The sequence below is a fragment of the Grus americana genome, chromosome 17, assembly GCF_028858705.1.
Source record: "Grus americana isolate bGruAme1 chromosome 17, bGruAme1.mat, whole genome shotgun sequence".
Taxonomy (NCBI): domain Eukaryota; kingdom Metazoa; phylum Chordata; class Aves; order Gruiformes; family Gruidae; genus Grus; species Grus americana.
The window spans coordinates 11526335-11539487 of NC_072868.1; the positions used below are offsets into that span (position 1 = coordinate 11526335).

The 13153-nt window shown below is 42.3% G+C and overlaps 1 protein-coding gene across 3 annotated transcripts; it reads right to left on the minus strand.

Annotated features, from left to right (window-relative positions):
* Positions 1–126: 126 nt before the first annotated feature.
* On the minus strand, positions 127–7301 carry MRGBP (MRG domain binding protein). 3 transcript variants are annotated; one of them, XR_008579618.1, is made up of 6 exons: positions 7034–7301; positions 6341–6462; positions 5714–5795; positions 3978–4052; positions 2611–2912; positions 127–248 (listed from the first exon to the last, which is right to left on the minus strand). XR_008579618.1 is itself a non-coding variant. In XM_054845337.1 (5 exons), exons 1-5 carry the CDS (start codon positions 7263–7265, stop codon positions 2722–2724), a joined length of 702 nt encoding a protein of 233 aa, XP_054701312.1. In that variant the 5' UTR covers positions 7266–7301; the 3' UTR covers positions 1482–2721. The 3 variants fall into 3 exon arrangements, 1 of the variants encoding a protein (XP_054701312.1); XR_008579617.1 differs by lacking the exon at positions 127–248 and adding an exon at positions 1482–2176; XM_054845337.1 differs by lacking the exon at positions 127–248 and having other exon boundaries at positions 1482–2912.
* Between the last annotated feature and the right edge of the window lie 5852 nt (positions 7302–13153).

The following is a 13153-nucleotide window of genomic DNA, read 5'->3' on the forward strand; positions in this document are numbered from 1 at the left end:
TGTCCGGGACCCCGCGGGGATCCTGCCCGTCCGCCGGAGGGAGAAGGAGGAGACGTAGCTCGGCTCTTTTCCATCCACCCCGGCGCTGGGCAGCAGTGAGGGGTTCCGGACCGGCTATGAACCCCCTCGGCCGCCCAAACTGATCGCTGCTGGAGAGGAGATGCCGAGCAGTGGGAGCTTTCCTCTGCCCGTCAGGGAAGAATTCAGCGAGACTCGTGTGTTTAACTTCTCACGCCAAAAACATACCCCTGCGATAGAAAGAGGCAATATTCCTCTTAGAGGAAAATCAATAAAACAGCAATTTTCCCAAGAAGCCAGGACTCAGTGAAAGGGAAGGGAGGAAAAGCGAGCTGCAGCACTTGGGTAATTTACAGCATTTACGTTATCCAAATAGCCAACTTCGCAACCAATGCGTTCCTAAAAAATCTGTGTTGCTGGATTGACCATGAACCCCAAGGGGACTTTCCCTGCTCCAAGGGTGGTGTTGAGAGATTGTACCAGTACCTGTTAATGTTGACACATTTCTACTTTAAGGTATAAAACCCATTTCATTAGTATCGCAAAAAAAATGTTGACTAGAATCCCCCCTGGATGAAAAGAATTTACCCACAAGGCCATGAGACTTGAAAGTTATAAAATCTGCACTTTATGGCCAAGAGCTACGGAGATCACGACAAACTAACTAGCGCTTTAATTCCTAAGGAAACAGCAAAACTTAACAAAGGCATTCACCTTCCAGCACTCACTTATCCCATAGATCTGTAAGTGACAGATGATCACAACTTCTAGGAACTTGATCATACCAAATAAATTGAGTGGTTTTTCTTAAACATCGAAACCAGGAGCTTCCTCACGTAAGGTTCAAAAGTCTGATTTCTACCCACCCAGAAAACCTCCGAGCCACCCGTAGCATCTCTCCCACGAACCAGAGCTCCACGGATCTCTCCATCCAGCTGGCAGGTATCTCACTGGACGTTTTGCACGGCTTACTGGAGCACAGCACGAAATTCATGGCATTTCATAGCTTCTGGTTTGGAATTGGTTTATGCCTTGCTATTTCAGACCCTAAATCAGTGAGCTTGCACCACGCTGTAGAAGTGGTTATAGTGGCCATCCCAGCAGAGTTCCGGCCTTCTAGAGCTCACCAGTGCGTACGAGACTGTAAACAGGTGAGCTTCTGAAAGACTGACACAAAAAATTCATCTTCTCAACCCAGTACGTCACAACTGAACAGAGAAAATCCTCTAGTTTGGAAGCTTACAGCAACCTGTCTATTGAGTTCAGCAGGCTGGGATTTCTCATCAAATATTTTACTGAAATAAGAGGGTAGTAGTTCATAAGATCCAGGTAAAGTTAGGAAAAAAAAACCCCCAAAAAACCAGGTAGACACTTCTGACCAATTTCACTAAAGGCACAAGATATCTAAATAACTTTCAAAATAAGTTGGGCCAAATTTTAATCAAGTTACACAACAATTACCATTTAGTAAAATAAAAACAAGTCAAATTTATTCTTGGTATAAAACAAGTGAAGCAAATAAAGCAGACAAGAACTTGGCTACGTACCTAAAGTAAAAGCAAAAACTAGTAGATTCCTAGTTCCTCGCCTCAAAGGCAATACTGACAGATTAAGTAACTCTTCTTTTTATTAACTGATAGTTAGTATGGTGAAACAGATTCAGCAACATTTCAGCCTACTTCATTCCCCATTTAACACGTGTTTGTTGACTGCGGTCCATCTTTTCACAACACAAAATAGTAACTTCATCAACTCTTAATGTTCTAGCATATAAAAGATAAGCATTACAACGTCAGTAAGATTCTTAAGTTGTAGAACAAAATTAACATTTTGGAGTATCAATTCCATTAACATCTACTAAAACTGCTTTTAAAAAATAAATAATGAAGTACAAAACTCACTGTTATATGTTATATACTGCTATATTACAAATGGGTGAACATCTCCAGGTTCATGCACAGCTCAGCTGATCCCTTACAAAACCATGTGACATCACTGGATATTTTATTTAGGACACTTATTATTTTGTTTAGGGGCATTATAATTTGCACTTCGCTTACGGTATATAAACTTACAAAGATTGAAAAATGTTACGTCACTAAGGGTGAAAGAAGTAAAGGCTCCTCCAGCAAAGAGAATGCTTCAACTCAGTAGTTATCTGCATTTAAAAGAATTTTAGTTTTAGTGAACCAACGAATTCAGACATTTGATACAAACGCTACGTTTGCAGTAACTAAAATGGCCAGGCAACATCACCCGCTGAGGGTCTGTAATAGTCAAAGACAGCAACAAAACACAGGCAGAAAAAAGGATCCAAACTTTACAGAAATAACCTATGCTTTTCATGAACCGAGGCTCTGTGTTTCACTGAGCACTTGTTTCCTAACTATGCTGACACGGAGCGTGCTACTTGTTTGAAACGCAACCACCAGAACTGCTGCATACACGTAAACTCTTAACGCTGCCAGCTTTCTCCCCCACCGCCCTGAGAAGGTAGCCATCGCTCAGCTACTCGGTGCTGACTAGAAAACACATCAGGAAAGACAGACAAGTCTTGCACGTATAAAGCCAATGTGCAGATTCTTCAAATACCTGGCTCAGATATCTTTTCCTTTCTCAAAACGTTTAGGTAGCAACTATCCTGCTACTCGTTTTTACTCCTCACGTTCCATAGTTTATTACTTCTCTCTTTCACAGCTTGCTTTATGTTCTGCGTCGTTTTGCAGCACTTGGACTGGAAGGATTACTGTTTGCGTTTAAGACCTTTTCAGTGACTCTGTTGCGCTTCCTCTTATCAGATCCTTCTTTGGACCCAGAATCTGATGAAGTTTTCTCTTTCTCTTTGCTGCTTGGCTTTTCAGTTGTTTTTCCTAAACTTCCAGAGGGTGCAAAAACTGAAATAGGATCAAAGTAATGATTCCAGATCAGAGTCATACACATAGGCAAACAAGAAGTGATATCAAATTTCTTTATATTACATAAAACTTTTCAAACCGGTCAATTCTCAAGTGTATTTAACCACCATTATATATTACTTTCACTTTTAAAGGAAAAATCTTCTGTAAGAAAGGCACATATTGCTTTTATTATTTGCTTTGAAGACAGGCATGTATTTTGACAGGCTAGAAGTGAAATTCATTAAGTGGAATTAAACAGCACTTAAAATTAAATACTTAATAGGAACACTTACAGAACATAGGACCAATCTATGAAATTTATAATCAGTAATGGTCATTACATTTGGTATTATAGATAGATTTTAAAACTGAACATGTGAAATTTAATATATTTTTAAAATACAATTTTAGATCTTTTGTTACACTCAATCTTAAAACACCACTTATTCTGTGATATAAATATTCTGAAATTATCTAGTTAACAGTTGGCTTGGTCTGTTAACGTAAATAGCAGAACCCCTACTGTTCACATTTGACTTTGTGCTACAGCAAAGTGTTAGGAAAATAAGCCTTACATTTAAAAGAAGCAAAATAATGCAAATATAATAAAATTAAAAAAACACTCTGCCCGCCTTCCCATTTAAGCATACAATCTTACAAACTTTTTTGATTTATAGGCCCTATTTTTCCCCATGACTACGCAGATCCTAACACAGAGTATTTATGTTCACTAAAACTGGGCTCAACTTACTTTCAGCGACTCTCAGATTACTTCAGACTCTCAGGGTTTTCTCAGGTACATATTAAAACCAAAAACTCCAAGCTATACAACTTTGCACATATGAATTAGGAGCAAAGGAGAAATCTTTTGAAATATCAGGTATTGGCAACTGCTTACTCTGTGCATTCTTAAATTATTCTAGTTCTTGGCATGAGCACATGCGAAGTCTGAATACAAATCACAACGTACACCGTATTTGGGATTTACATTTTAACATTAATTTCGCAGAGTTACAGTTGGTTTTTAATCTCGTATTACACAGTAGAGAGTTACAAATTTACCTTCTTCTGGACCTGCATGTGTTTCCATTTCTTCTTTTATTTCTTCTTTCACTTCTTCTTCTATCATTACTTTTCCTACAGAAAAGATTGTTAGGCAATGCTTAGATGGTTTGAAAGAAACGTGTGTATTTTTTTCTGGATTATTAGCCTCAGCATATGTGCATAATGTTAACAAATATTCAGTGCAACATTCAGCAGTAACTTAGAAAGGCTCCTCAGCACTGTGATAAAGAAAGATAGCTAACAGTCCAGGCATGCTACCAGAATAATGTAAAGCACTGAATAAGGTGATGTCACATGTCAAAAAGTCCCACTGAAATTATTAACAGGAAGAAAGGGAAATGCTAAATAGGCAAAACATATCACAATATCTTAGCTACTGATTTTATACTGAATTTTTAGTGTAAAGTTTAGCGTGCCTAGTAATTGAGAAGCATTCCACTGTAGTTTAAACTATCTGAAAGACTCCTTTAGCAGATGCTTGAACTTCCTAGCTCCTGCCCTGGGTAACAGTACTAAGTCACAGACATACAGCTAAACTTTGAAAATCCAGCTCTCACTGCTCAACCTAAGATTTCTGTCAAACTGCTGCATATTTCTATTAGATTATACAATAGAGACAGGCTTATCATGAGTGAGAGAGATTTGGAAGAACTAGATAGTTGAATCCCAAGAAGGTGAAAACAGATGATTTCACAATGCAACAAAACCACTGTTAATCTATACAAATGCCTCTAGACATTTCATTTTTTTTTTCATCAATTTTAAGGCAACTACAGAAGAAAACTCCTCATGAAAAAATCTATCATCAGACATTAAAACCCAGTAATGCCTTTAAAATTAAGATATATGAACCATATTAAAAATAGTAATATCCTAGAAATGAGATGGTTATACAAGCGCAACAGGTACTTGGTATAAGTCCATAGCCAAAAAGCAAGTTTCTCCAGCTATTGAAACTGCAGCTATTCAGTAAATATATTTCTGGTGTACATTTTTAAACATTAACTGAACTGCTATTTAACTGCCTTGTATCATCATTCGTACAGAAAAATTTATCACAGAAATATTATTATATACAAATTATATGCAGAAAATGTTATTTTCATCAACTCCACAGCTCTTATTCTTTAAAAAATTATCTTGCTACAAAATGAACCACATTAAAGTATACAGATCATCTATTTTAGCAAAAATTACAGTCTGATGTAATATTACAGCCATCTCAATGAAGTGCAAGAAACCCACAATAAACTACTAATCACCTTGCAAAGAATCGCATTTTGCCATTCACTCTGCAAACTAGTATCAGTGAAGCACTCGGATCTTTTGCATATACCCAGGAGAAGAGGACTCTAAATGGAGTAAATAGAACCTGTTTGTGCTGTATTAGCATCCCATCTACAATATATTTAAGAATATGAGAAGTAGTGTGTGGAATCTGACCAAACGTCTTATCTCTCCCGCCAGCCTGTCCCCTACAGTGGTCACACAGGCTGACAGAATATGAACAGCACAAGCAGTGTGATCCGATCCTCTCCCCCCAGTTTCCTTCAGTCAGTTGATTAAAAATCTATGAGATAAACTTACATCTGTTTAACGCTTCCTTTTCCTGATACACCTAACGCACCAGTCTGAAAGAACAGCCTGTTCTTTTATGGGGTAGTTTTGCTAAACTACCCATTCTGAGATGAGATTAGGGCAACCAACAATAAGAGACTGCTATCACATCTTACCTTCTCTCACTTCTTGAATCATTTCGTCAGGAAGAGCAAAATTCTTCTCTATATTAGGGAACGGAAGAATCTCAGATTCGTGCTTAGAAGGAAAAGAAAGATCTCTATGAATTAATTTGGTAAAAGCTTTAATTTGGATTTAGAAGTGCGATCTCAAGTTCTATTTTACATGCAATTAGTGGCTACATAATTCTTAACAAGGCACTTCAGACATTAGAGAATCAGGAGGCTCCTGATGTCAAACTAATTACTAAGGTCAAGATGTCTGAGATCATCTCATGATCATTTGAGATCATTTCTGGAACTCAACCACGGCAAATTCTTATACAAGCGCACTATAACCTCCTTGTTGACACTTAAGTACCTATGTAAACGTTTGCTGCATTAGCATTTAGGCAACTTTAATAAACAGTCAAAACACAGTATAGAAAAAAAAACCCAAACCGCTGCAGGTTTTATTGTCTCCTACCTAATGTAGTTTTATACAGGGAAAACCTAATCAACTCACTGGAATGACACAAAATTCTTAGTAACATGAAAGGTATGACAGACTCGGTGATTTTGGCCTATCAAAACTCCTGAACTGTAAGAAATAAGAATGCGTCTGCATCAACCCTTTATACTCACAAGAGCTTGCATATCATACATGGTGCTCAGATGGTCCCAAATCACTTTGGATGAAATCTGCCGTCCAATATTCTGACTGAATTTATCTCGTATACAAATCATGTGGAAATGGCGATTCACACCTAGGGGAAGAACTCAGTGCAATTAACACTACTAACAGTTTTACTTACACCACACAATGAAAAAATCCTGTTGTTACAGGGAAATCATACAGTATGGGAGAGACACATGGCAACCCTGCCTGGCTGGTATTGCACCCCACATTACAGGTGCTGTTCTGGAGAGGGGCTGAGGGTGCCCCACTGGGTAAATGTTGACATGTGGCCGCAGCCAGAGCTTTTACAGAGGCTGCGTGAAAAACAACCGAAGGAAAGTATAAGGCAGCAAGTCAAGAAAGGCGATGGCACGGGCGAGAGAGAAGGGCTGGCTGTGCCCCCAGGAGGGGCGGCTGAGGAGGCCGGCAGGGCACGGCGCCTCCTTCCCCGCAGGCCCCGGGACACTCGGCCGGCTGCCGCGGCGGGAGCGGTCCGGGAGGCCGCTAGGGGCAGCACCGCGGCCGGGCCGCCACCTCCCCCGCGTGGGACCCTCACACGCCGCCCGCCCGGACCTTGTCGCTCCGGGCCCAGCGCCTCGTTCTCTTCCCCGGCCAGCGCCGCTACTCGAGGACGCGGCTCGGCCGCGGCCTGCTCTCACCTACGGGCTTGTGGCCCAGCATGGCGTGGAAGAGGCAAACCTCCACTTCAGGGCTCCACACCACCACCGCCTCTTCCGCCGGCACGCCGGGCTCCGGGGCAGCGGCCGCTGCCGCCGCGGCGGCTGCAACGGCAGCAGCGGCGGCAGCGACCGCCGCGGCGGCCCCCGGCCCAGCCGCGGGCAGCGGCGGCTTCTCCACAGCGCCCGCCGAGCCGCCCTCCGCCTCGCCCATCGCCGCGCCGCCTGCCGCCCCCCCCCCCCCCCGCCCCGCGCCGCGCCGCCGCCCGCAGCGGCTCCTGCCGGCCGGGAGGAGGGGGTGGCGGGCCGCTGCTCGGGCGGGGCGAGGCGGCGCAACGGCGCTTTGTAGGCTCTGTCCCGGAGCGGGGGAAGGTCCGGGGAGGGGGGGGGATTTACCTCAGGGTTGGACCGCACCGCGCTCGTAGCGCCAGAGGCGTGAGCTGGGCACGGAGCTCGTTCCCTCAGGGACGGGGGGACGAGGCCGCCGGCTGCCTCCGAGGAGTTTCTCATCGACCCTTGTCAGGCTTCAGAGTTTCCTGGGCCGATCACGGAGGTGGCACAACGCCGCCATCCCGAACGGCCTCCATAGGCCTGTTCTGTTACATTTGAGATAATCAGAGGGTTGGGAAGGTGGCACTAGGTCAGAGCAAGGCCAGAGGCTTGGCCCTGCTGCCAGGGAATCCTCCGCTGCTCCCGCGCTCGCCCTCCCGGCCCGTCCTGCTCTGGCACAAGGAGCTGCCGAGGTGGGCGATTGCGCTGGGGAAGGGTCCCGAGCGCTGCAAAACCCCCCAAACCACTCGTCACAACAGGGTTGTTCTGTATCAGCCTGGCATGCTTGAAAAATGCAGAACCCACCAGCTTTGCCCATCATTAAAGGCGTAAAAAACCCATTTTGTTTGGGAAGAAAGAGAAAGTATCATTCTCTCGGTGACAGGGTGTTTTGCCTTGTTAGGTATTATTAGACACAGAGGCATGAAACAGGCCTGTTGCTTAGGTGATCAGGTTTTCCTATGGCTCACTCCTCACTTGAAATCTGAATCCTTTTTGTGACATTAAATTATTTCAATAGCAAATAACAATGACATCATATGCAAAGAATGACTGTTCTGAGTGAATAATAAAGCAGCGGGGGCAAAAACTCAGAAGCACAGAGACATTATTTTCATGCAAATTATCCAAATAATAAAAAGTAGGAAGGGAAAGATGCAATTTTCTGAAATGGAAAACTTTCTGTACCTTTGATACCCAAGGAATTAACTTGACTCGTATCATTCTTTGGAGCTTGATGTAATGCTTATACCCAAACTGGATTAATTTAACACTAAGTAAACATTTGAAATGAGTTAAACCCACAGCTTCACATGTGAAGCCCTGGGAAGTTTGGTGGTGTGGATCCGTGGAATGGATGCCTGAATACAAATTCTCCTTTGCAGCAGGGTTCAGGCTAGCCTCTCGAAACGGAGAAGAGTCTCCGGTCTGGTTTAGATGCTGTTGAAACTTTCCAGGAATAACAGTTTCTGTAAGAGCTCCATTCGCAGTGACAGAGATCTTGCAGGAATGACTTTTTTCCACATCAAGGCTACAGGAATCTCCTGAAATATTTCTTCTGCCTACTGTCACCCCTGTACCTACGTCCTGCTGACGCTGAACCTGCCTTTACACAGCTCAGCCTTCACACTACTTCTCTCATTTTGAACCAAAATGTTACATCAACAAGGTTTTGCTGATCTTGAATGCAAGTCTGCATGCTTTTCCAGTTAAATCCAGTCCTAAATCCAGTATGGCTCTCAGACCTGTTTAATCTTCCGATGTTTATTTGATCTATGCTGCTACCTAGTCTTCAGCTGCTACCGAAAGAGAGGGTTATGATTTCCTGTGATGACTGTACAGCAGGAGTAAATGAGTTCCTGAGCGACTTAAATTCCTGTTTTCATACACATGTTTCTAGGTGTAGAAAAATGAAGGAAGAAAGAAAAGCAAATAAATTACAGAGTGGGAAAATTGTTCCCCCGTAGAATAGTTTTCAAAGTTTCGCAGGAATATTTTTTAATTATTTTTAAGTCTGTGTGAAACACTGAGCTTCAATGTTCATCTGTCACATTATGCATCTACTTAAAGACTATCATCAAGAGGGAATAACCGTGTCAACTCAGATAGCAATTTTTATGTCATTAAGTTCTGATGACTAAAAAAAGTAGCATGTGAAACAGAATGTGAAAAAACATATGGCTACCTCTGAAAGTACAATGACATATGAAAATAATTTAAGTCAGTAGAATAATGTTAATTCAACAGGGAGACTAGAAGCATAAACTGTCTGCTATTTTGTTTCAATCACAAGTAATTACATTTCCCTGTGTCTAAATGTCCTTGTCTCTTTTTGTGCCTCTAGGACAGATATGGGAGCCTATACTAATGCCACATACAGCCTCTACCTGGATTCGGACCAGAGTTAGATTCTTCTCTCTTTAAATTTTAGAGGGTTTTTTCCCCCCTCACCAAACAGATTTTTCAGATTCTGAAAAATTTACCCTCCTCTTGTTCAAGTTTAAATCTTACTTTTGGTTTTAAGCAGGTATCAGCCATGCAAGACATGCACAATTTAGTTCCTCTCTTCTTCTTTCCACCCTTTAGGCTGGTTTCAGCCTCAGAATCCTGGCTGCCTATTATATCAGCTAAGGGTGCTCAGCCCTTTGCTGGATCAGGTCGTGTCGCCCCGGAGAGACGAGCTGGTATTTCCTAAGATGTTGCAATAACTGAGAAGCACTCCTAGCATTTGGCGTTCTCTCTAGAAGCGTTGGATTTCTGGGATAAGCAATATGGCTACAACTATTTCTGTCATCATTTCAGAACACCATGTGTTAGTGCCCTTAACAAAGTAAAAACTTCATTCCGAATCCTGGATAATTTTTGATGTGCCACATGGACGTTTGTAAAAGAATATAACATGCATATTTTTGCTTTGAAACCTGTCACTTAACCTTTGCTGGGGGTCCGGGTTAGTACATCTTTGATATAGAACCTAACAGAATTGTTCTTACCTGGGTGAATGGAACCTCCTGAGACGCCCAGAGCGTGTTACCAGCTTCATTCCACAGAGACGGAGAAAGAGAAGTGCTGCAGTTTGCTGGAGACCATGGACACGGATCCCTGCTAAAGCTGATGGATGTGCTCAGCGGTCAGTGACGTCTGTGTTGCCAGCCATAGCTGGGTGTAATTTTTGACAAACTGGGTTATTAGCTACTGTATTAGGCCATTTTCATTGCACACGTAGTTTTTACATGCAGAAGTACGTATATTTGGGGCCTGGTCCTGCACCAAATTACTCTCAGGTCCATAAACTTTCCTACAAGATACGTAATCTCATTGCCTTGGCATATTTCAGTATTTCCAAATATAATATCCCTTCTGACTGATGAGGAAACTCCTGAAAAGAGGAGCTCTGATCAGATTCGTAAGCTTTACCTGGACTTTCAAAATCCGTTCTTTCAGCATGAAATCTGTAGGAAGTTTTGCTTAACAGGGCTGCATAGGGAATTGTCCAGAAGCTAGAGCTTGATCATTTTGCACATCTTTTACTAAATTAATGAAGATGGTTTGCTACAGACCTGCTTTTCTCCCCATTAAACCTGCCAGGGAGGAAGAACCACAAAGATAAACCTATTTGTTGTTGGAGTCTTATCACAGAGCCCTTTAGAGCAGCGTTACCCCTTCCCAGCTTTCTCCCAATTACCTAGTTCTTAGCAAAAAGGTGTGTTTGATTATTTTAAACAAGAACATTGAACGGGGAGTTCACTGTCAGATCAGACCTGCATGGCTTCTTATAGGGCTAAAAATATGGAATTTAATTCAAAATAAGGGGGGGGGGTGTGAAGCAGCAAGGAAGAGGGAAGCAGCTGTCAGACAGAGGATACATTCTGTTTGCTCAGACATATGTTCTTGAACTGAACCTTTCCCTTGTGATCGGTTGTGCTCGTTCTCCCAGTGGAGAGAGGCTACGTATTAGATGGGCATCAGATGGCAAGCCTTAGAAAAATAGGTTGAAAACAGTGCAAATAATCATCTCTAAGCACGCACAGGGGCGTTCATTACTGCTGCTGTTACACTTCAAAATATCCCAGTGCAGAGTGGAGATCGCAAAAGGAAAACCCATCTTACTGATTTTTCAGTTTAATAAATCCATCATATCCCAGGCTTACAGAGAAGCGTAAAGAAGAACCAGTGGATTTAGAATGAACCAGTTCAAGGTGAGCACAAGAATCATGTGCTACCCCCAGCCAGCATCGGAAGACCACAGCATGTCTTACTGAAGGGGATTTTCACTGACAGTGCCTAACGCTGCCTGCCAAACTAAACTCACGCTGTCCGGGCTGGGCAGCAGAAATCTACAGGTGATCCCCTTCCTTGACAGCTTCAATGTTGTGATCGGGATTGTTTCTTCTCTCTTTTTTCAAAACAAAAATACTACTCTTTAAAATAAAAAAAAGCCAGCATAAACACAAAGGATCTTCAGAAGGAAAGCGGGAAAGCACTAAACCCAACTAGCTGACATTAAAATGAAACCACACTCAGCCTTTCACTGTGGCGGAGGGTGGCAGCAGATTTTCATAAAGCACGTGTACTCCTTTAAGCACATACGAACCTTGACAGAAGTATGCAAGTCAGGGGGTTGGGACATTCTTTGACTACCTGAGAGTATTCACAAGTGCCCTTCAGCATCATCCATTAGGCTACATCATCTGGGTGACGTTCAAGATTGCTTCCCGGGACGGAGCCTATGCGTTGGCAAATGATGAGGTGTTAGGAGCAAACTGCAGCTGGAGGTGGCCGGGCAATGCTGCTGTTACAGAAAGCTGTGAAAACAGCAGGTTAGTTTGAAATCTGGCTCGCAGTGCTGGTAAGTCAATAGCACCGTCCAGGCCTAGGCCAAGTAACTTGTCAAAGAAGGTCTGAACTTGTCTGGTTTGTAGAAATATGGCTCTGGATTCAGCATGTCTCTGAAACAAGAGAGTCCACAAAGTGCTAGTAACAGGATCTTTTTTCCTCATTAGTCGTGGAGAACAGGCCTGTTTTGTTTTACAAACGCTTCTGGTTTGATTCCAGAATTTCAAGCCTGCATTTGATTTATAGAACCAAATCAGAGCTGTATAATTCTGGGTTTATCCTCAAGTGCAAAGAATATAATTACTCACAGTAGGAAATGCTTGATAAACCAACATACCTGGTGATGGAGCTTTATCTGATGAGCCAGATTCCTCACTGGGTATGAGGTGAACTCCGTCACATGGAGAAGAAATTGGTTTCTCAGAAATCGTCAGTATATTTGCAGTGGTTCTATTGGTAGGAGATGCTCTTAACATGGGGCAGAGTTTGCCCTCAACCAGACAGATGCTACTGTCCTGGATCAGGAGGAACTGCAACTGGTGTTGCCTAAAGTCTCTGAGTTCCTTCACCGTTTCCAGTGAATCCACCACTATCTTTAATAATCTTAAAACAGACTAACTGAAAAAAAAAAAAAAAAGTTGTCTTATGCTTAAGTGTTAATCGAGGGAAAAATCCATTGATTCCAGTGAAGGTGGATGTTCATATAGACCATATTCTTGTTTCTATTTATTTGGCAGTTTAGGAGACACCTGTAAGAGAGGACAGGAGACAATAGTTACTATATTTCAGGCCTGAGACTCTTTTTTTGTTGTTGTTGTTTTTGTAATTTACAGCACATATTTCAAAACCAGTTACTTCTCCTAAAACAGCACAGAAATGCCAAAGTAACTATATCAATAATTTAAAGTATTTGGATTCGATCGGAAACATGGAAGTGTTTCCATCTTCATAGCCAACAAAATGTCAGTTTTCACCATATGCATGCCTAGGGCATCTCAGGAGGAAAAAAAACCTCTCAAATAAATAAACAGGTTTAAAGAAAGGCTGCAGACAACACTGTCGTGACTGACATCACTATATTAAAAATAAAATAAAATAAAAATAGATATATAAAAATCTGTTCCTGTAAAAAGGAACAGATACAGCTAACAATATCACCAAGGTAATATGTGCAATTCTTTTTGTTCTGGGCAGCTGATACACTTAGCCACTTTTTGT